Genomic DNA, 25,491 nt, shown 5'->3' on the forward strand with positions numbered 1-25,491 from the left:
TACAAATAAAAATACGAACACAAAACAGGGGAGGGGCTACTTTTTTTCCTATTTATACTTCACCTCTTTTTATCCTTCACCCTTTTCCCTGCACCGTCTCCTCATCCACAAACCCACCATCACAGCCACCGCCGGAGCTGTCCAACTAGCCGTCCGAGGCCACTCCGACACGTACATCTCTCTCTATTCTTCTCGAGTTCTCTTCCTCTCTTCTCTTTCAGCCGTAGCCGATCAAAACTTCCTCTTTCAGAAAACGCTTTCACAGCCAAAACAAATTCTTTGGTTTTTGTTTGCTTTTCGTAGCTCTTTATAAATGTGGTTTATGTTTATCCTTTATGAGCGTATAAATACGTCCAAACAGGGAGTGATTTTGCAGGGTTAGCGACATAAGAAAGAGGAGACGGGTCAGAATGAGATAGTCGGAAGGTTAGGTATCATAACCGAGAGGTCTCGTGTTCGAATCCCGTTGGTGTCAGCTTTCAGAGAGAGAAAGTGGGGGCGTCTCTAAATTATCCCAGCCCTATAATACTATTAAATTTACAAGCAATAATAACCCTCTTCCTTATTTCTGAGAGAGACAGAGAGAGATGAAGGAATTCAAGGTCGATGGTGGGACTCTCAGCCTCTTCCTTTTCACTGGTGTCACAAATAGCAAGTAAGTTGTCGTGGGACTCCACCTTTGTTTTTGTTTTTGTTTTTTCGTTGTTTTTTTTATAACTTTTCCGTTGTTTTGGTCTTGTGGTCTTAATAAGACGTGAATTTTGGTGCAGGGAACTCCTGAAAGCAATGCAAGAAGGCACCCTTGAACCAGAAGTAGCATTTCTTAACGCCTCATTGGTATGTAATATCTCCTTCCTATGTGGTAATACGCCTTGTAGCTCTAATAGATGCAACTCGTTTATGCTTGAAGAAAAATCATATGTTGGTGTAGGCGGGTGGCTTGTATATGATATTAAATTTTTGTGGGATTTTTTTTTCTCCATGGTTGAAGTATTTAACAGAAAGGAAAAAATCCATTAGAATTTCTGGTTGGAATATGCATTTTTTATTGAGTTCTTGGTTCTCGTTCAATGTCTAGTTGTTGGGTATTAATTTTTGAGAAGATTCCTGTACAAGGTTTAGTTTTCATGAATTGTTATAGGTTCAGAACATGTTTTGCCATGTGAAGATTCATTTTGTGGATTCTCCATTTTTTTTCTTTTTTCTTTCTCGGATAGTTCCTTGAGACCCATAATATCTATCTTTGGCTGCAATGCAACTTTTGATTGATGTGAACCTAATTGTATGTTAGCTTTCTGTAAGTTAAAAAAAATAGTTTTTCTAATAGCTCTTATTTACTACTTATGGTTTGTGTCACAGATGTGAACCTATTTGTATGTTAACTTTGTGATATTGTTTTTACATTAATTACTTTGTCAATAACAGAGCTTCCCAACTGAGCTTTCATTTTGTGATTGTTGATTATTGAATTGGATAGTTTATACATGGTAGTGTTTAGCAGTGTCACCTATATTGCCGATATTTTGAAAATATCAACGATATCAAGTCAGCTGATATTATCTGCAATTTATCGCAATATTTTCAAAATATCGTGATAATATCATGATATTTTTGGAAAAAACTCATTTTTAATATTTTAAGCATGCATTTTCTATTTTTTTGTTTCTTTTATATTTTAAAACCTTATAAAACTTATTTCTTTATAACCCTCGGCGAGAAATTACCTTGAATGATATAGGTGACTATGTTGCTTAGTTAATTGTGATACTTGACGTACTAGTTTAATGACTCATATATATGATGAATCTAATTCTATAATTTATATTTTGTTGATGGTAAATATAGTTATATCACTACATGTTATTACTTAATGTCATAGACATACATATACTATTCTACTATTACATGTATAGCAGAAATTAACAAAACCTAGCTGATTCACTTGGTTGACCTGGTTTTATCCTAGCACAGAGTCAATGCCATGAGCCTAAATTTGGGCCATCTATTTGTGCCTTGCCATGAGACCTATGGAGGCCACTTGGCGTTTGAAATTGTATATATGAGGCTTGAATTTATAAAACGAGAGTGACCGATTTAGGTAATTGGGTTTGAGATCCGAGACGTCCAAAATTGGGATTGGACCTGAATAACCCCCACAAGAGAGATATTAACAAGGGGTTCCTTGTAATGGGTCGATTGTCAATGAGAAAGGAATTGTGGAGATTAGTTGTCAAAGGCGCTAGGCGGAGCCTCGGCAGTGAGCCCCTAAAAAGACTAGGCGAAGCCTAGGCGGAATAGGCGGTACCCCAAATAAATTTTTTAAAAAAAACATACAAAATATATAAGCAAATTACTAAAATTAATAACAAACATGTATATAAGATAAAATCAATCAACAATATGCAATAGACAAATAATAACATGTCGTCGAACATTGTAAAGCAATTATATTACATAATCTGCTCAAACAAATTAATTATAAATTAACAATTGAATAAAAAAATCATACAACTAACAATGTGAATGAATAATATATAAAAAATAAAATCATGTATACAAAAAAATTAACAACAATAGACATAATACAAGCAATAGACAAATAAGAAGAAATGAATAATTAAATAAACAAACCATGATGCAACTGATAACCTGCTCAAAACAATTAAGAATAAATGAGCAATTGAATAACCAAACCATACAACTAACAATGTGAATAAACATTATACAAAAAATAAAATCATGTATACAAAAAAAATTAACAACAGATAAGAAGAAGAAACCATGCAACTAATAACTTGCTCAATGTAAATAAAAGGCAAGTAGGCAACTACACAATTTAAACACAATCAAAGCCTTAACAATATTAAATTCACATCCAAGTTATACTAAAATGTCGTAAGTCAATAACTAAAGTATTGAGAGTGCACGACAACTAAAACCATCACATTTAACCAATGTCTTATCTGCAAATGCAAATAAGACCATGCAAAAATCATTGTATAAATATATCTTTATATATACAATGCATATTCGTCTTCACAAAAAAAAATAGCCAACAATAAATTCATAAGCAGCAAAACATAGCTAACTGATAGTTCTAAGCGTGTAAGAGCAACTAAAAATTAAAAAAATCAAATAAGACATAAAGATAAGCACATCATCTATGTTACATGCACACATTCCAAGCAGCAGGGTATTCAAAGGCTTGAAATATTAAAAGACATGGCACAAGCAAAAAATTTCCAAGACCACGAGCAAGTCGCAAAATCTACATAGAACATGGAACAAAAAAGACATGGCACAAAACTTGTTTATTTAAAAGACATGGCACGAAAAAGTCCACCAAAACCTCAATGTCCGAGATGGAATCAACTTAATCAGTAAAAACCAAGAAGAAAATGTATCAAGTGCTTCTAGGAAATCAATTAGTCAAGAAATGTATCAAGGAGATGATAATGGTGAAGGATACACCTAAATGAACCTAAACACCTTAAAGAATTTGGGTGATAGAAATGTAAGAAAAGGTTAATATGCACATGAATGGATAAACTAAATTTCAACCAACCAGCACTACCAAAACAACCAAACATGTGACGAAACACTGAGTGAATGCAGCAAACAGACCAGAAGTATATGGCAGGCATTCAAAAACAGAAAAAGCTCCATTAAACCGACAACAGTAAGCAGTAAAGCATCTGAAAATGTGCATTGGAGTGAATTCAAAAGCATAAAAAACAGAACCTAGTTATAGGATAAGAAACTTGAAACAACCTTACTTTTTGTTAGACACAAAGAGCCAAAGCTAGGCATTTGAAAAAAAGAACAAAACAAACAGTTTGAGCCAGGAGAAAAGAAATAAGAGAAAGAAGAAACAAAAACTGCTGCACAAGGCAATCCTATGATTTGCACATCCATGTACATAGAACAGTCAAGAAAGAATGCAGAATAAGTCTGCATGCATCAAGATCTTTCAATCCAAGTAACAAATGAAACACACAAGTCGGAGTGAGCAACCAAACAAACGAAACCCTGAGAAGAGAGAGAGAGAGAGAGAGAGAGAGAGAGAGAGAGAGAGAGAGAGAGAGATGCCTGGTATCTTCTTCTTCTTCTGCCCTAGCAAGAGAGAGGAGAGAAAAAGGGGTTAAAGGTTTCCCCTTTTTCCCCCTTTTATAAGTCAGCGTAAAAAAAAAAATTGGACCGACCTAGTTTTAAGCCTAGGTGGTCCAAGCTTATGCACCACCTAAGCAAGCTAGGCGGTGCCTAGGTGCTAAAATAGGGCCCCACCACCCAGACCTGGTCGCCCAGGTGGTGGGGCTGCACCTACCTCACCTAGGCCGCCTTTGACAACTAAGTTGCACCTCCCCTCGAAGTGAGGCTCTTTCCCTTGTGCATTTTCTCCTTCTTCTTCCTCCATCTTCATGTCTTCCATGGCTGCAGCCTATCCCACTCGTACGTGATTCCACCGAGGGCCACGTGTGCACCCGCTTCTGCCCGGGGTGTTGATGCAGCCCATGTGTGCTCAGCCATCCTTTCCACCCATCACATCCACCAAGCCTAGCCTCGCAGACTCGTTAAGCTGCTGGTCTCCACAACTAACAGGCTGCCTGTTACCCTCGCAAGTGTCACCTAATCTGCGAGGCATAATATTGGAATCAAAGCTGGTTAAAATCGAAGGCACCAAGTGATATGGCCTCACTAGACCCACACATGACTAGGGTGTGCTTGGTTTGCCCAAACCTTGAGCCCCTAGCTAGTTCGACTTCCTATTCTTGTTTGAATTTGAATTTCATGTAAATTTTCATGCATGTCATTAGAATAAGGGTGCAATGGTTGTTTGGGTCTTAGGATCATGCATAAAGTGGATTACAGCCTAAGATCCAACTCATGCGTTTAAAAACCCCATTGGCACTTTGGTCTATGCTTGACAAATGAATTGAATTGAATTCCCTCTTGAACTCTCTTCTCTTCTTCTCCCTACTCCTATCTTCTTCTTCCTCTCTTCATCTACTTCTCATCTTGAGATCCGAAACTCAGATATGAGTTGGAGTTGAGCTCAAGTGTGCTCCTCACTCAAACCGAGTTGAGCTCTATAGAGTGCTCATCCCTATCGCTGTCTGATCTTCCCAATTGGCAAGTTTGCTGGAGAATTCCAGCGATCAGACCCCAATTCATGGTGGATCTATTTCCCTCAACGTGTTTGATGCCGAATTCACACATCTGGAGCATCATCCTCGTGAGATCTAAGCTTAGCTAGCTCGAATTGACTAGATCGAGCAAGGGAGAGGCCGATCCTGGCTACTGGCAGCAAGATCAAGGTAGATCCAACAATTTCGATCTCGTTCTACCTTTTTTCCTATTGAATTTGCTGTAGATCTATGCCTAAACACTAGATCAACCTCAGACCTACGTGAATTTAGTGATTTCTCTGGTAATTCGCCTAGATCCAAAGCTAGATTGAGTGATTTACTTCATTCTCTAGCTCAGCTAGTTGTTCAGGTTGAGATCTGAACATTTCGGCCAAATTCTAGCCAATATCCACTTGGATCACGTGCATTATGGTCCCTAGACAATATCTGGAGATTGTCATAATCGGATTTGGTATGAGTAGCCCGGAATTGCTCATTTTCCGGTGACTCCCTGGTGAATCTCTGCAATTTTGCAGTATTCTGTAGCATAGAATTTCCGGCCACTTGTTTGGACAATTCCGGCCATCCATATGGAGTTTGGACGAGTGCCTCTGGTGGTAGATTTGTGTATATTTAATGAGCATAGATGTTGGAGCCCGATCTGACCGGAATCCGGTGCGAGACTGGATTTTCCGGCGTTCTGTTTGGCAGTCTGTTCTGTACCTGTGCACAATAGACAACATTGGCTTTGGAGGCCAATTCCATCCATTCCACAATTGCGCAGGGGCAGTTTTTTGGTCCACAAAAACTTAAGAGGGTGTAGAAGGATTTGGCTGAAGGAGTGCCACTGGAAGTTGCAGAGGTTGGGCGCAATAGACCGATTTTCTGGAAAGTCGCAGGTGGTGGCAAGGTTTCTGCAGACTGTACAGTCTTGTTTCTGGGCCAATATTTGCATGTGCATACCTCCAGATTTACTCGTGCGTTTTGCCCCATTTTTTCTGTGTTTGTTTACTGTCATACAATGAGTCTCTGTACTAATTTGTGCCCGGAAATTTTATGTATTTTGGGAGATATGAGATTATGAAGTTGTGTGCAGAAACAATGTATGTTCGGTGTATTTTGTTTGCATTTTGAGTTTTGTAAGTGTTCGATCTTCATACTAAGTGTGCAGTTCGAGTTGTAACCCTGTTAATTGTAGCTAAGGGAGATCAGGCGGTCTATATTTGGGGCAACTGTGAGTGTTTGGTGCTTAAGTGTAATTAAATAACTAAGAGATACAAGAGATAGTAATAGGCTATAAGCCAAAGCACAAGCAACTATGGGCAATACAAAAGCCACTAAGGGCAATACAAATGCACTAAGGCACAAGAAAGTGAGAACAAGAGAGAGCACACACTCATAAAAAATATATTTTTATTAATAATAAAGCTCTCAACAAGTATACGTTACAATGGAGATTGAATCCCTTTTAAATACGCACAAGCGGCTAGAAGTAGCCGTTGGGAGTGCATAACGGCTAGCTTAACTAGCTGTTGGACTAGTTGTTAGACACTTTTAATGGCTAGTTCAACAGCCATATAACATAAAGTATTAAAAAATAAAAAATAAAGAAGCAAAAAATATATTTCTATTTTACATATTATATATTATATATATATACTATATGTATATACATAAATAGTATGTACATATTATGTAGTATATATACATATATAAATATATATACAATAATATTTAATACTCCCCCTCAAACTTACGGTGAGATCATCGAAAGTTTGCGAAGGAGGAAAATAAATCGCGGTAAAGATAGGGCTTTGGCGAAAAAATCCGCGATTTGATATTTCGATTATACACAAGGCAAATCAATAGTTTCTTTCAACTACTCTTCCCGAACATAATGACTGTCCATTTCAATATGCTTAGTTCATTCATAAAACATATGATTGTTGGCAATATGTTATCAAAATACAACTTCGATGATTTTGAAACATCAACTCCTAAATCTCTAATAAGAGACTGCAACCAAACGACCTCAGTTGTTGCTGTAGTCATAGTCTTATATTCAACTTCTGTAGAGGACAATAATGTCTTTTGTTGCTTTTCACAATGCCAAGATATAAGAAAATCACACATAAACTAGCGGTTGAGTATGGGTTATTGGGATTTCCTCCCTAATCTGAATCAGTATAAGCAATAAAATTTAAAGACGAGGAGGATGATAAGAAACCCATTTGGAGATAATATTCTTTATATATCTGTCTATTCGCAACATGACACTCATGTGGACTGAAGTTGGTGCATGCTGAAAGTGACTTGCAGTATGCACTGCATGCACAATGTATGGTTGAGTAAAAGACAAGTAGGTTAAGGATCCAATAAGTTATCGGTATGGTGTTCGATTATCTAGAGGAATTTCATCTTCAACTCTCATCTTGGCATTAACTACTTCTGGTGTGTCAGCACGTTTATCAGTGATTCTTGAGCGAGCAACAATATCAACTGCAAACTTTATTTGAGAAAAAATGTATCCTCTTGGTGAGTATGCAACTTCAATACTTAAAAAATATCTCAAAAACTGAGGTCACTCATATCAATTTTTTTTTTTAAGCATAGATTTAATTTTTTCAACCCCTTTCTTATCACTTCTAGTGATGATCATATTATCAACATATAAAAGTAGTATAACAAAAGTGTAACCCGTGGATCTTATAAAAAGAGCAGTGTCAGTATAATATGATTTAAAGCCAAGATCCAACATAGTTCTACTGAACTTATAATACCATGCCTTTTGGGCTTGTTTAAGCCCATAGCAGGCCTTGCGAAGACGAAGAACCATACCCTTCTCGATATTCAAACCAGGGGGAGGATCTATGTATACTTCTTCATTCAAATTTTCATTTAGGAAAGAAGTTTTAACATCTAATTGATATATGGGTTGTTTCCTAATGAATGTTAATGCAATGAGAGTCCTAATACTAGTCATGCAAGCAATATGGGCAAAGGTTTCTTTGTAGTCTATGCCATATTATTGAGAGTATCCTTTGACAACTAGCCTAACTTTGTATCTTTCCAATAGTCCATCACTTTTGGTTTAGCTTTATGGAGGACTTCTAATTTTAAGTTCATGGCTTCAATCCATTCTTTTATGTCTTAGGCCTCCCTATAAGTTGAGGGTTTATGATATGAATAAATAGATATGAGGCATGCTATATAATTCGGTGAAAAAGACTCACATGAGACAAACTTATTTGGGGGTCTAGAAACATGCTCGAATCTCCTAAGACTAGGTTTTTCTATCTCATGGGATTGATTATATTTATCAAGAGCACATGGATGATTCCCACCATCACGTCGAGAATAACATTGAAGTTCACGGGTATGTCCAATATCATTACTTGACTCATGAATAGGTTCCACATTAACATCATTATCATTTTCACTAGAATCACAATCCACAATTTTATCATTATTTTTGGGTAATAAATCAAACAAGAAAACATACTCAAGATCTTTCTTAAATTCTTTAACATCAAATCCTTTTTCTTTCTCAAGAAATGTAACATTTCTAGAAACATAGAGCTTATCAGTTTTCAAATCATAACATTTATAGCCTTTTTGGTTATCGACATATCCAACAAATACACATTTTATGTCTTTTGGGAGAGAGTTTGTCATGTTTTTCAATAAGCACAAAACACTTGCATCCGAAACACCCTCAATCTTTTCAAACCGGACTAATTTTAAAAAGTTTCTCTATTGGAGATTTTTATTTTCCAAATTTAATGAAGGCATTCTATTTATCAAGTATACCGCGGTGAGAGCGACTTTGACTCAAAAATTTTTTGGAACTTCTTTTGAAATAAGCAAAGTTCTAGTAGTTTCAACCAAGGTTGTAAGTATCGTATCGTTACAAATATTGATCGGTCCCAAATTAAGACTGTATCGTATCGTAAAATATCATAAAATTTTATATATATTTTTTTTAAAATCCAAAAAAATAAAAAATTTAGCAAAATTTTTTAAAAAATCATATCACATAAAACAATGATGAATTGCACAAAATACAACCATAAAATCACATATGAAGCATTTGTGTCTCAATGAGCTGCATAAGACATTATCAAAGATCAAATAATATAAAATCATAGATAATATTGTCTGCATATCTCACAAGAATAATGCAAAATATTAAATATCTTACAATTAAGAACATGCCACAAGACTCATACTTTCATATTACATGAACAAAAATATTATGGCAATAGTTGCACTCAATTTTCAATCGGTTTTCACTCATTACTTGAGTGTGTCATTGTTTTGTAATTTTACGATTAATAAAGATTTTTTACCTTAACCCACTTCCTTGAGTGGAAAAATTGTAAAAATGCACTTTTACTTTAGCAAACCGCAAAATCTCTCTTCCTTGTGCATGGATCGGCCCTCAAATCTCTCTCATGAGTCCTAGGGTGTGTGGATACCTGTCTAATGGCTTCTACACAAATGAGGGAGTCGGCCCTCAATAGGTCTTTAAAACCCAAAACTAAAAAACTACGATTTGGTCATTGTTTAAGAGTGTTGACCCTGTATCATACGATATACCCCATATCGTATGATATGGTACGATATGGGCATGTATCATCCGATTCATATAATATAGCTATGATACTCACTCGTATCGCGATACGAGTGCGTATCGTATCAATATTATAGATAATATCGTACTGTATTGTACAATATGTACAACATTGGTTTCAACAATATGTCGGTGTTTTCTTTCGACAATTCCATTTTGTTGAGGTGTTCTAGGACAAGATTTTTGATGTAAAATACCATGAATTGTAACACATGGTTTTGCCGCAGGGCCATGCATTACCCCAAACCACATAATCAGACCTAGATTTTGGGTCGCGATCCGGGTCTGGTGTGGAAAGACCTCGGTCATGTCCCAGGTTTGGTTCAACTTTTAGGTTTGGTTCAACTTTTCAAACCTGGGTATTGACCCGTCCGGCTGGAGTGACTAATTGGATCTAGGTTTTGACCCCAATCTGGTTTGACTCTTCAGACCTGCTTCAAGACCGAAGTCTGATCAGCTCTTCCTGGGTCTGCTTTGACCTAGGTTTGAAATAGACTGAGTCAAAGCAAATCCAGATCTGGTTTGACTCTTATTTAGAATTCAGACGTGGGTCCATCTGATCGTATCCGGACTTCATTCAGAAACTTTATATATATATATATATATATATATATATATATATATATATATATATATATATATATATATATATATATATATATACACACACACACACACACCCGCACCCTAGTTTTTTAAAAGTGGCAGATTGCCGCATCCACACTCGTATCTGCACCCACCCCCATGTGACATAGTCCATAAGTTGAATGGCACTAGACCAAATCGATCAGGACATCAGGTCGTAACAAGGCAAAGTGCTGTGAATGAATGAAGCTTTTTTGACAGCCATGAACTTTTCAGAGCTACCCTTAATGTTTGGGACATAGACATAGCCTCTGAAGGCTCCACATCATAAATTAAGTTGCCCCACTGTAATGCATCTACTGAGGGATTTGATTTCTGATTTCATTGAAATATTCATTTCTGCAACTTTTTCAAAAGGAAGTGATGATTAACCTTTATGTTCTCCATCCATTTCATGAAAAAGCTGGGTTGGAACATTCTCATTTCCGTTATTTCCATGGGAAGTAAGTGACTATTGTATATTCTGAATTTGCACTTGAGATAGACTTGATTATCAGTTTACCACGTTATTGATCATTGTTACTGAAGTATGGGCGTTTTCAATATCTATCTTTGGTTCTCAGTGTTGAATATACTAACTCTTTAATATTATTATTTTTTTAATGTGGATTATGACTCCAAGTAGTGTTGATGCTTTGATTTTCTTTTATTTGCAAATAGGCTGGCTGGGGGATAGCCTCCAGCAGGATATAAGACCCATGGCCTCCATTAAGATAGTGTAACTACTAATCTAGCATGAAATTTCTACTAATTACTTGTTGTATCCATCTCTTGGTTCATATGGCCACTTTAACTATGTTGATTTTTTGTGATGGTTGAAACAGATACCAGATGTATTTCCTGTTCTTGCTGCAGCACACAAGACACTTTTAGCCAAAACAAGAGAATCGTTGACCACTCGGACTCTTCATTCAGAGCTTGTCTACAACTACTCGGGATCTAAGCATGTACTAATTCCAATTCCAACTTTTTGTCAGTATTTTGCTTAAGATGTTTTGGGTCTTCATGATATTATCTTGGACACTTTGCTTGTTATCAGATAACAGAGTCATTGAAAAGATGTGGCATCTCTGATAGTTGCACCTATGTTTTGGCTGCTCGTTTCAATGCTTCTCCTGAGGAGGTGAGCCATTAAAGTGTGCTTGACATATGTTTGTTCAATCATCTGGTGATGAATCAAGAGTTCTATCATTTTCTGCTCTTATACATGCAACATCTCCATCACCAGTTATTAAATTCCCACTAGAAAAGGGTAAATCTTTGTAGCTCCAAAAAAATCAGCAATAGAACAGCAATCCATAGCAAAATTTTAGTAAACTCAGTACACCATAGTCCACATGCACCCCAAAGTGGCTATTCAGTAACATTGTGCCTATCAACTTGCCCTTCCTTCTGTTGTTTTAAAACATTTTATTTTTTATTGTTTTTATTTTTAAATTGGAAAGGTTTATTAGTTAAACATAAATATTAAAAAAATATGTAGATTATGTGACTGTTATTATTAATCTATTGGTAGTTATTATTGATTTTAACTCTTTTACAAAAGATATCGAGCATATTGATTGCCGTTGATAAATGTTTTCCTTTCCTTTGTTAAGTGTAAGAAAACAAGATCCTCCAAGAATGTATTCACCAAAACAACAAGGTGGACACTCAAAGAGTTTCACTAAAACACCAAAAGAACATTCACAAGCCACAAAATGGGCTCACACACAAACACTCACTAAAGGGGCAAACACAAGGAATAAAATAATATTCTATTGATCAAGACCATGCAAGAATGATACATTTGAGAGGGGGTTTCACCCCTATTTATACACACAAAAAGAGCTCCTATGAGTGACATTGGGACCTCTCCCAACAGCTCCAATAGAGTCGTTGGGCTCTTTCTCTAATGTTTCTCTAGCTACAAGGTAGCTGAAAAAGTAAAAAAGAAAAAGTAAAAAATGAACTAACCTAGTTAGACACTAATACTTAGTTATATTTAGTTAGGTTCTAACCTAATATATATATATATATACAAATACGTTGTATAAACATTTACATTTTTAACACTTCTCTCAAACTTACGGTTGAATGACCGAAAGTTTGTCTACGAGAAAGTGGAATCTAGGAGCAGCGAGAGGTTTGGTAAAGGAGTCTGCCAATTGATATTCTGAAGTAACGTAAGGAAGATCAATAGTGTCATGTAGATATTCCTATCGTATAGTGACAATCCATCTCAATGTGTTTGGTTTTTTCGTGGAAGGTCTGATCGCTGACAATGTAGATGAAACTTTTGTTGTCACAACACAGTCTTGATGCTCCTGTATTTAGAACGCCCATGCCAGTGAACAATCTCTTTAGCCAGACCACCTCTATATTGGTTGTAGCCATGACTCAATATCCTGCTTCGGTTGAAGAGGGAAAAACTTTCTAGTGCTTCTTGCACCTCCATGAGATCAACGAGTCACCTAAAAACACACAAAAACCAATGATTGAATGTCGGTTATTTGGATCACCTCCCCAGTCAGCATCAATATAAGCAAGTAAATCTAAAGAAGAAGAAGCAGACAAGAAAAGTCCTCGAAAAATAGAAGTCTTACATATGAACAGTGATGGGAGCATGCTGAAACTGGTTCGTTGTGTGAACTACATGTGTAATGTCAGGTCTTGTAATTGAGAGATATGACAGAGCCCCGACAAGTTGTCTGTATGGTGTTGAATTTTCAAAAGGTTTCCCATCATCAATCTTCATTTTGACATTTACAAATTTGGGAGTGTCAACCTTCTTATCGTTCGAAATGCCTGACCTGACAACAATATCCAACGCAAATTTAGATTGAGTCAGTAAATATCCTATAGAGGAATAAGCAACTTCTATACCAAAAAAATACTTTAAAAACCCCAAATCAGTCATTTTAAAATATGTTTTGAGAAGGTTTTTAATGTTTTCAACTCCTTATTTGTCACATCTTGTGATGATCATATCATCCACATAAAGAAGGAGAATAATAATACCAGCATAAGAAATCTTAACAAATAAAGTTGTGTCAGTTAAACAAGATTTAAATCCAACATTAAGTATAACTTGACTAAACATGTCATACCAAGCCTTTGGAGTTTGCTTAAGGTCATACAACCTTATCTAAACGAAGAGTCTTTCCTTTACGAATAACTATACCAGGCGATGCCTACATATAGACTTCTTCAATCAATTTACCATTAAGAAATACATTATTAACATCCATTCGGTATATAAGCCATTTTTTCACTAAAGAGGGTTACTACAGTTCCAATTGTAGTCATCCTAGTGACAGGTGCAAAGGTTTCATCATAATCTATTCCATGTTCTTGGGAGTATCCCTTGGAAACTAACCTAGCTTCGTACCTTTAAAGGGTTCCATCATTCTTGGTGTTTATCTTATAGACTCATCGATAACCTATGGGTTTCTTTCTTAGGTGAATATCTTGGATAGTCCAAGTGTTTCCCTTTTCTAAAGCATCTAATTCTACCCTCATAGCTTCTACCCACCCAGAATGTTTCTTTGCTTCAACATAATTGGAGGGTTCTATGAAAGAATGTATCAATGCAATCCAAGCTTGATACTTAGGTGAAAAATACTCATAGGACCCAAATTTCCGAGGAGGTTTTGATACTCTCGATGGCCTTCTAGTTTGTATTTCTACATTGTTTTCATTAGTATATTTCTCAAGGGCACATAGATGTTCAGAATTACTACGCCCAGAATATTGAATACAGTTTTGATTTTGAGATTGTTCTTTACTTATCTCATTGTCAAGAGATTCTTCTTCACTTACCATATCATTTCTGATATTTTGATCTTCATCAAAATTTGTATCGCAATCACCAAACTTTAGAATTAGATCCAACAGAAAAAAATATCCAGTTATGTCCTTAGGATTCTCAAATTAAAAAAAAAATCTTTTTCTAAAAATGACATATTTTTTTAAACATAATTTTTTATTTTTAAAATCAAAGCATCTATAGCCTTTTTGGTTATTTGCATGCCCCAAAAAGGCGCAAAGAATAGCACGGATTTTTTTTTTATCATTTTTATCAGTGAATACATAACATTTGCATCCAAAAACTCAATCTAGAATAATCATGAGTAAGTTTAAAGAGTTTTTCAACTGGTGATATATTTTTTAAAATAACATATGGCATTCTGTTAATAAGATAAACTGTGGTCAAAGTGGCTTAAGACCAAAATTATTTTGGTACTTAATTTGAGATAAACAAAGTTCTTATGGTTTCTATGATGTGTCTATGCTTTCTTTTGGTCAAGCCATTTGGTTGTTGAGTGTAGGGACAATTTTTTTTTATGTATAATATCATTTGATTTTAGGTAATCTTTAAAATCTTTTCGCCGACCCAGAATGATTTTCTTTTTTGGTTTATATCGCCGACCCCAATTGTTTTGGGATGAAGGCGTAGTTGTTGTTGTTGTTTAAAATCTTTCGATAAAAAATCTCTCCCTGAATCAGTGCGAAAGATAGAGACATCTTTTTGAAATTTATTTTTGACCAAATTGTGAAATATTTGAAAATATGAAAAAACTTCATATTTATGTTTGAGAAAATAAATCCACGTGTATCTAGTAAAATCATCAACAAAAATTCCATACTATGTCACACGGACTCGGCTTGGGAGGCGACTCACCCGCGTCGACACGCCCCGACACGGGTGCGGCTTCGAACACAGGGTGGACTCGGTCAACGCACCTGGACCGAGTCCGTCCATATTTTAGACTCGATCAACTTTGATCGGGTCTATTTTTTTCCATTTTTTAGGACAAAAATGTATAAAAAATAAAAAAAAAATTATCTTTTATATATATTTTTTAAAATATATATATTGTGCAGTTGCACAGTCTGTCTTTAGCAGAAAGATTGTGCAACTGCACAATCTTTAGCAGAAACAGTCTTTAGCGGACTGCAGAGCACAGTCTTTAGATATATTTTTTAAAAAATATATATACAAATATATACCCGTGTCCTCGTGTCCAATTTTTTTGAAAATGAGCCGCACCCACACCCATGTGACATAGATTACATAATATGCAAACTCACCCTTAGATGTAAGAGGTGGTGGACCCTAAACATCCGCATGCACTAACTCAAGTGGTCGTGTAGAGACAAAAGTTCTTTCTTGAAAAGGCAATCTTTTCATCTTGCCAAAAACACAATCTTCACATGTAAAATTTTCAAAATTACAATTTTTTTTCATATTTGGAAAGTACTAGATTTTGGATACATTAGGATGGCCAAGTCTTTTATGCCATAAATCCAAATTCAGTTTTTGAACATTGTAACAAAAGGTATTTTTGGGTATTTCCAAAAGATTCATGTAGTATAAACCTCCTTCCCTATGGCCTTCCCCAATCAGCTTCCCTGACTGACGATCCTGTACTCGACAACCAATAGAAGAGAAAAAAACATTAAACCCATGATCAGATAATTGAAAGACAAACAAACGATTTAGGTTTAACTTGGGAATATATCTAATTTTTTAAATAGAAAACCTTTTGAAACATTTTTGAAATTTTCTATTCCCTTTATCTCAAGAGATGTCCCATCAACAATAAAAACATTTGACCGGCTTGAGTTATGACATTCGGATAACATATTACCATTTGGCCTCATATGAAATGAGGCACCTAAGTCAAGAAGCCAAAGAGTCTTATTGCGGGTTAGAGATGCCAATAGAAGAGACCGTAGCTTAAGTTGATGAAGCTCCTTTGAATAGAGTTTGAGGAACTTCTACAAGTTGAGTCAAAGATATATGCTCCTAATGTTTATTTCTTGTAATGGTTGTGATCTTAATATGTAGATTAGGAAATCTTTGTTCGTTACTGGTTTAAGAACCCTATAGATCACGTTTAGATGTAGCATCACTGGAGATATACGTAGCATGAAGGGCATATGCATGCTCATCTTCCGTTTAGTTCTTTATTTTGTTTTGATGGCGTTAATAAAGATTTTCGATTCAAGTTGTATATTTTCTTTTTTCAGATTCTTACAGCTACATTCGGTAGAAGTGCCAAATTGCTGAATATAGCCTGATATTAGTGATTGCTTGCATGTTTAACTAAGGGATTGCTTTCAAAGCCAATGAGGGACTGTTACATGATTATTCAAAATGAAAAACAAAGTGCTATGCTTATCCTCTTATGCTGGACATTTATATAGTTTTTTTAGCATCCTTAAGTAAAAAACTTGTGTAAAAATAAATACTATTAATTTTTGCAGATTAAGGCAATTGAGAACCTTGTTGATGGTAAGGAGATAGATTTGGATGAGTTAAAGGGACTAGCAGACAAGGGCAAGATACAGAAGGTTTTCATCGACTAAGACTTCTGAGGTATTTAGTTTTTGACTTTTCAAATAGGTACTGATTTTGCTTTTATGCCTCAGCATTACAAGATATCGGGCCTGGAGCTGGGGATATCCTCACTTGCAGATTCTATAACCTGTCGCATTGCTGGTAGGGATGCATTGTGAAGAAAGTGAGGATTTTACCAGGTGAGATTGCATAAGTTATAGGCTCTTGATTTCAGCAGAATCTTTGTGTAGTGACAATGCTGAATAGGTAAGCATGACAGATGAATATTTAGTGATATTTTACATTTCCTTGGTTGTATGCTTGATGCTAAATGCTACAAACCGAGGATCATATGATCATTTTCTCTTTTCTAATTTCCTTCACAAATAGTGGTAACTCTCCATAATCTATATCAGGTCAAGGTGGTCTAGCTCCGGCTTGTGAAACACAAGAAATTAAGTCAACGTAAAAGTGGAAATTAAAAACAATAGACAATGTTCATCATTAATTAAGCATGTAAAATCTTGAACCTATTTCGCCTTGAATCTTGTTCTTGGTTTGAAATAGATTTCCCACCTATTCTTGAAGTTCCTTGTAGATTATTTAAACCTGATAGGCTTTGACTTGAGAGATTATAACCCGTTCTTTCTGAATCTTTTGACTTAAATATATGGCTTTTCAACTTTTCAGTGGTTTCATCACAGTTGTAGAGTTGAATCTGCTTCTTGTTCAAGATAAATGTTTCCTCATCTAAGATAAATGTTTCTCTCTCTGAAAATGGATTGAAGCGATGAAGTTTTTTTTTATCATTCTACTGTGTCAGTCCATCTAAGGAGGGATGGTTAATTAAAATGCTAATGTAGTTTTCAGGCTGCCAGCAGAGCATAGGCAATTTCACTCTACTTTAGAAGAGGTTTCAATCTGCTTTTGTGAAATTTATGATTTTATCGATCTTGGATGGTTCATTGCAGTGCTAATATATAACCAGCAGGAGAACATGGTCTGTGAAGTTCTCAAAAGAGGTTCCCTCATGGCTCATGGCTCTTCTTTCACTCTATAAACATTTTTTTTTCTGTTTGAGGAAATAAGCCAAGTCTGAAATTGAAACCTACATTTTTCATAAGCCAGTCTTTCAAAGAAACTGGATAAAGATATAAAGGAGCCATCCAGCTTTAGGGGTTTATTTTTCTTGGATGTGATCTTTTGGATTTCTTCATTATTTTTATTTCTTGGAACCCCTTATTGCAATTACAATGAGCACCACCCCAATTCAGCATTGAGGTCCTGATTATTCTGTATCCTATGGGCTCCACATTATCATGGATGTGACTTCTGTGCTTTCAATCTTTTTTGTGCATTTTGCATGTCTAGCACTAGCATAGCAGAACCAAATCGTTTGGTCTCATGTTATTGAGCTCAGCCTGTGCTTGGCCTGAGCTCCATTGTTCAAGCTTGGCTCAAGCTCGATCCAAGCTCATCAGGCTCATGCTTGGGTAAGCTCAGCCCTTGTGCTGTCTTACTTGGAACATGGAAGCTTGTTTTTTTTCACCTTCTTGATTAGAGTTTATGATATCTGTGAAGCGTTCCTCTTCAACTTTTTAATGACTATCAAAGATTTCACTCTAGCTGGTTTAATGATCAGCTTCAGGTCAGTATCTATTTACAAAACTGCCGCTCACCCTTGGACCAAGTGCTACTGCTGCACACAAATATTTGGGATAAGTTGGGACACTGCATTGTGGAGCACAATAAGGTCTCCCAACTTATTCAGAGTTTCTAGATAAAGCTATTTTCTCCAAATACCCCTAATTTTCAAAAATGTAAGTCAAAGATCGGTGGAAGGAAATATATGGACATTTTTCATTTATCCTAAATTCTTAATTAATCATAATTAACATTGCAACTAACAGGGATGCAAGTGGTCCCTTCGAGTCAGGTTTTGTGAAACTTGTGTACTGGAACGGGTCGAAATTGAACCTAGACCTAGCATAATTTGGTTCGGGTTTGAGTTTGGGCCTTGAATATGATTGAAATTGTAGACCTGTATGAGTGGGTTCAAGTATAGATCAGGTTAGGTATAAGTCAGGTTTTGACAGACATTTTGTCAATCAGGTCTGAAAAATGGGACCCAGACCTGAGTCAGTTGATTCTGGATGAGTTTGCCTTTGGTTTTGACTGAAATTGTAGACCCATATGGGGTAATGGATTCAGGTATAAACCGAATCTGATATGAATGAATCGGGTCTTAAACAGACTGTTTTTCAATTGAGTAGGATTTTATCCTTTTAACAGGATTATTTATTAATAAACTCTACAATAAACACTTGTAAATTGAAAAGCTTATAAAAATCACTATTCTAAAGCATGCCAAAATTTGGAGATGCAAAGAGCATTATTTGAAATGGGTTTGTGTATAAATCAGGTTTGGGTTTGCGGGGTGGTTCAGGTTGGTGTAGTACGGGTTTGGTCAGATGTGAAACGAGTTTGGGTATAAAAGGTTTTGGATTCTGGTCTGTTCAGGTATGAATTGCACAGAACCATTCGGATCAGACAAAAACACTGCATTTCAGTCAAGCCTACAAGTCTATCAATATCAGGTCATCTTGGGTCTAATCGCTTTCAGGTTGGGTATCCACGACCCAGTTATTGGCCATTGATGTCCAACAAACTAGGGTTCCTAAAGTTGGCTTTTATTTTGATAACCATAGTTCCCACAGCCTCATAAATATAATGTTGAAAGTAAAGAAAGGAATCATTAAATGGCTATTACCATCAAGGCGTTTGAGTTATTTCTGAAGTTCTTTTTCTCAACAAGCTTTTGATTATTGGCTTGACAAAAAAAAATATGGTTCCTACAACTGTATTGTTGTCTTAATCAATCTGTCAGACAAAATCTGGAGGCCGTTGGTGCCAAACCACATGATCCCCAATCCTAGGAACAAATTTCAAAAGTTTACAAACCTCCAAACAAGGATTACAACAAGTGACATAACACCTGTGATAAAGCTGATTTAGAGTTGGGAAGTTGTTACCAACGTATCTTCTTCCCTCACTAAGTTGACAAAGCCAGGTTCTAAAAAGCTTACTATTGCTAAAGATAATAATATTAGCATCCCCAGGAAAGGCAAGACTTAGAGCATCATCCAACAGCTGAATTTTCGGTGAGAGGCGATCTGGGGATATACGTTGAGCCCCTGCCACAATAAACTTTTTGATTGGTCTTCTTAATCACAAAGGCAAGAGCAACTGCTGATAAGGAATTGGATGAGGCAATCTGAATATGAATACCTTGTATATTCAATGTTAGCCAAGGATGTGGCACTATCCCAAATTTTAACCAAATGGTTAGACAAGACTTCTCTTTTATAGACCACTTCTACTTATAAAAATTCTCACAGCATAAGGAGCATAAGTTGAATTTCATTTGTGCCTTAGTAAGGATGCTATCATTGTCTCTAAAGTGATTCCTAAACTGCTGGTCTCCACACAACTAGATGAAAGACTTGGAGCCAACCAGTAAAACTCAAAAGACTTGGAGAACCACCACTAAATTTCGAGCACCGACTGTCTAAAGTGGATTCTTGTTACTGCAAATTTAGAAGAGACAAAACTCCATAGCATGAAAGCTATAGGATAGGAGATAAAGAGACGATCAATTGAATCTTCTCTAGAGTTACATAAGTAACAACTGTTAACCCAGGGAATGCCCATAGACATAGGTCTATCTTGGGTAGGTAGATGATTTTCACACGCCAAATAGGTCAATGATTTGTATTGGAATCTTGTCCTTCAATGATTTTCACACAGATTTTCACATATAGATCATTGTCCTTCAATGTTTGAGCAAACTTATAAGCATCAACCAAGGAGATACCTACATGTTGGTAAATCCTTCCAAACTCTACTGGAGAGAGATCATCTTCTAGAGGATGCTCACACCAAGGGTCCTGCCATAACTTTGTTAAAATGTAAACAACACATATATAATAATAATATTATTATATATTTTTGCATTTATACTTTTTTATTTTTTTTTTGTAATTTTTTTTTTGTTTTTGGTATCTAGTTCTATTAAAACTAGATACATCTAGTTTGGTCAAGTTCCGGTTGGAACTTGACCAACTTTCTAGCTGTTGGAACTAGTCCAACGACTAGAATTCTAGCTATTGGAAGTTCCAACTGCTAGAAAGGGCGAGCTCCTTATGAGCTCTCCTTAATACTCTTGTAACAATAGGGGTGCATCCCCTTGTGTAAATCATTCCTCTAAATGCTTTTTAAGCATTTTGCTCTCATAAATAAAGTGTTATTTATTTTTATGCTTTTTCATTTATACCCTTTTATGGGTCTTGTCTAAAGTATCTTTTAGATACTTCCTTTTGAGTAGATTCAAGTGCATTCATGGAGCCTACTATTTCATTACATGGTATCAAAGCTACGAAACTCTTAGATCTTGAAAAACTTCTGCCTCAATTTCTGTGCCTTTTGTGTAAAGGTGTGTTATTACCTTGTTTTTACAAAAAGTGTTTCGTCACTTGCAAATGAGTGTTTCATCACTTGCCAAATGAGTGTTTTATCACTTTTCTATCGACTACAAGAGGATTCATTTGGAGAAAAGGACTTGAGCAACAACATTGTATTGTATCCCTTTCTTCCTTTTTCTCTATTTTCCTTTTTTTTTTCTTCTCCTTACTATCTTCTTCACACCCTTGTAAATGATGAATGACCATGATAAGGTCACAATCATATCCATGAAGTTGAATGATACTAATTATGTAATGTGGGCTTCAATTATGAAGCACCACATATGGGGAAAAGGCTTATAAGAAATAGTGGATGGTTTTGATTCGGAACCTAAACTATCTCTCACCAAAAAAGAGGGTGATAAGGAAATCCCTCTAACATAAGAGGAGAAGACTAATGCTCTAGCCTCTTATGAAAAGAAATGGAAAGAGTGGAGGATGGGTCATGCAAAGATAATGTCATGACTTATTAATAGTGTAGACATTAAAAAATGTTCTAGCCTCGCTAAATTTGAACATGTCGATAAAGCATGGGAATACCTCAAAAATATGTATTCCCTTAAAGATATTGCCCATGTGTGTAATCTTCAAGAAAAAGTTGGGACATTAACTCAAAATGACAAAACTATTCATGAATATTATAATGAGTTGTCCGAACTTTGGGAAGAGTTGGCTATTCTAGAGCCAAAATGGTATTGGACCGAAGATATCGAGCTTCATAAAAAATAACTTGATAGAGAACACTTACCAATTTGTGAATGGATTAAGGTCAGAATTTGAATCCACCAAATCGACTCTACTTCATCGTGGTAAAATCCCTACTATTGTGGATACTATTGAAGAACTAATCATGGAGAAAATCGTCTTAGAAAGAGTACTCTAAAAGTTGATGATGATTCAGTTCTAGCTGTGTCTAGACCATGGAATCATAGTCACACTTATAGGCCGCCTCATTTTGGGAGACAGAGTGATGAGTTTAACAAAAAAAAAGTTATTTGTCACCACTGTCATGAACCGGGGCACTATACACCTCAATGTCCGAAGCTAAAAAGGAGAGTCGAAAAGAGGGTTGCATCTGTTGAAACTGAGCCAAAAGATTAAGATGCACATGTTTTCATGGCTCAAATGATGAAGATTCTTCAACCTATTCTCAAAGAGGTATCCTCTTCGACTGAAGCCTCAACTAGAGCGGCAGTTGCATCTGTATCTAGTCCAGGTAACTTCCCTTAGCTCTTAGATTCTGGTGCTTTATTTCATATGACACGAAATGCTAAATGTTTAGCCAAATGTCTTAAAAATAACTCAAGTATATCAAAAGTCTTTACAGTAGATGGAACATCTCTTGAAATAAAAGGAATAAGATGTTTTAAAAGTTTTTAAAAATCAAAAACTTTTTGTATTCCAGAAGTTAGATTTATTCCAAAATTAAATTTGAACCTTTTATCTATTTCGCAAATTTCTGATTATGAATGTAATATATCATTCTCTTCTGATGGTTGCTGGATACAGGATCACCAGTCAGGGAAGCTGATTGGGGAAGGCCATAGAGAAGGAGGACTATATTACATGGACTTTTTGGAACTACTAAAGAATGTATTTTGTTTAAATGTTCAAAAATTAGAAACAAAATTATGGCACAAAAGACTTGGCCATCCTCATATGTCAAAAATCCAATACTTCCCAAGTTTAGAAAAAAATTATAAATCTGAAAATTTTACTTGTAAAGACTGTATTCTTGGTAAAATGAAAATATTACTTTTTTCTAGTAGAACCTTTGTCTCTACAAAACCTCTTGAGTTAATACATTCGAACGTTTGGGGACCTGCACCAGTTATCTCTAAAGGTGGTTATGTGTATTATGTTATCTTTGTTGATAACTTTTCTAGACACACTTAGATTTATTTTCTTAAATATAAATCAAAAGTTTTTGCTCACTTTCAAATATTTCATAAAATGGTCATAAACAAATTTCAAAGTAATCTTTTCATTTTTCGCACCAATTCAGGGGGATAATTTATGTCTCAAGAATTTAAAAACTATCTTAATATATATGGCATTACTCATCAACGATCATTCCCACACACCCCTCAACAAAATGATCTTGTGGAATGCAAGCATCGCCACATTATGGAAACCACTCAGACTTTTCTTATTGCAAGTCAAGTTCTAAAAGGTTTTTGGGTTGAAGCCGCTCTAACTGTCACCTATCCCATCAATAGAATGCCATCTTCTTCATTAAAAAATATATCTCCAATTGAAAAACTTTATGATTTAGCTCCAGACTACTCTAGATTAAGAGTTTTTGGTTGCAAATGTTTTGTATTTACAAACAAAAATGATAAATTCTCCTCTCGTGCAATACCATGTGCCTTTTTAGGATATGCTAAAAATAAAAAAGGCTACAGGTGTTATGATCTTCAAAATGACAAATTATATGTATCAAGAAATGCGTCTTTTCTAGAAAAAAAAAGTTCTTTTGAAAGTGAAAAATCCAAAGATATTACTGAATATTTCTTTTTAAATGATTTAACTTCAAAATTCAATGAAGAGGATTTTGAATATAACTTTGACAATGATCAAAGTCCTATTATTTTTTAAAATGATAGCGAATACCAAACCAGTAGGGATGTTGGTTTGCAATATTCAAGACAAAGAGTTGGAGAGCAACACCCACCATGTGCATTAAAAAGTTTTTCTGAAGTTCCCCCTCGTAGGACTTCTAGAATTTCTCGACCTCCCAAAAAAATTGTCGCTTACGAATCTTTTTCACCCTCGTATAGGGCAGCCCTTGCATTAATCCAATCTTATGTTGAACCTTTCTCCTATTCTGAAGCCAAAAACCATGAAGAATTGGTTAAAGCTATGAAAACAGAATTGGATGCATTAGAGAAGGCCAACACTTGGTTCATTCAAGACCTTCCTCTCGAAAAGAAACTTATAGGTTGTATATGGGTCTATAAAGTCAAAACCAAAAGTGATGGGACCCTAGAAAGATATAAGGCACGACTCATAGCCAAAGGTTATGCTCAAGAGTATGACATTGACTACGAAGAAACCATTGCTCCTGTGGCCCGTATGACCATTGTTAGAACTTTAATTGCTTTGACTTCTATCAAAAAATGGCCTATATTTTAAATGGATGTCAAAAATGCTTTTTCAAATGAGATTCTTGTTGAAAAAGTCTGCATGGAAGCTTCGCCTGATATTACTATTCCTAAGGGTAAAACACTTTATCTTGGGAAGGCCCTTTATGGCCTCAAACAGGCACCAAAAGCCTGGTATGGCAGATTTAGTCATGTTATGATTGATATTGGATTTCATTCTTGTTTGACTGACAATGCCTTATTTATTAAGCAATCTGATGCAGGTATCATCATCCTTCTTCTTTATGTGGATGATATGATTATCACTGGAGGCGACAAACAGGGAGTTACCAATATCAAAACTCTTTTTAAAACCCATTTTGAAATGTCTGATTTAGGATTGTTGAGATATTTTTTAGGAATAAAAGTTGCTTATTTCTCTCGTGGGTATTTGATATCTCAATCTAAATTTGCTTTTGATATTGTTTTCAGGTGTGACATTACAGATGATAAGAAGGTGGACACTCCAGAAGTGGTCAATGTTAAAATGAAAATTGATGATGGAGAGCGTCTTGATGATCCCACTCTATTCAGACAACTTGTTGGAGCACTTTCCTATCTCTCCATCACTCGGCCAGACATAGCACATGTTGTACACACAACTAGTCAGTTTCAACATGCTCCCACTTTTGTTCACATGAGAGCGGTTTTACGTATTATTAGATATTTAAAGAGTTCTCTCTCATAAGGACTCTTCTTGTCTGCATTGTCACCATTAGATTTAATTGCTTATACTGATGCTGACTGGAGAGGTGATCCTAATAATAGATACTCAACAACTGGTTTTTGTGTATTTTTAGGTGAAACTCTAATATTATAGAGGTGCAAGAAGCAACATAAGGTTTCTCTTTCCTCCACTGAAGCTGAATATAGAGCCATGACAACCACCACAATGAAAGTTGTTTGGCTCAGACGACTGCTCGCTAATATGGGAGCTGAAGCAACACAGGCCTCATGAATGTATTGTGACAACAAGAGTGCAATCTACATCGCAAGCAACCAGACTTTCCATGAGCGCACCAAACACATTGAGATGGATTGTCACTATGTCAAAGATGAGTACTTGCATGGAACCATTGATCTGCCATATGTGACGTCA

At 35.8% G+C, this 25,491-nt stretch overlaps 1 protein-coding gene across 6 annotated transcripts; it reads left to right on the top strand.

Annotated features, from left to right (window-relative positions):
• Nucleotides 1-88: 88 nt before the first annotated feature.
• LOC149816414 (EKC/KEOPS complex subunit tprkb-like protein) lies at nt 89-25,055 on the top strand. 6 transcript variants are annotated; one of them, XM_089987150.1, is made up of 8 exons: nt 89-171; nt 377-655; nt 771-837; nt 11,229-11,351; nt 11,444-11,527; nt 16,657-16,743; nt 16,822-16,929; nt 24,825-25,055. In XM_089987150.1, exons 2-7 carry the CDS (start codon nt 588-590, stop codon nt 16,906-16,908), a joined length of 516 nt encoding a protein of 171 aa, XP_089843276.1. In that variant the 5' UTR covers nt 89-171; nt 377-587; the 3' UTR covers nt 16,909-16,929; nt 24,825-25,055. The 6 variants fall into 6 exon arrangements, with proteins under 6 accessions (XP_089843276.1, XP_089843277.1, XP_089843275.1 ...); XM_089987151.1 differs by lacking the exon at nt 24,825-25,055 and adding an exon at nt 17,593-18,073; XM_089987149.1 differs by lacking the exon at nt 24,825-25,055 and adding an exon at nt 17,701-18,073.
• The last annotated feature ends 436 nt before the right edge of the window (nt 25,056-25,491 follow it).

This window comes from Nuphar pumila, chromosome 14 (assembly GCF_984573655.1).
Source record: "Nuphar pumila chromosome 14, dmNupPumi1.hap1.1, whole genome shotgun sequence".
Lineage (NCBI taxonomy): Eukaryota > Viridiplantae > Streptophyta > Magnoliopsida > Nymphaeales > Nymphaeaceae > Nuphar > Nuphar pumila.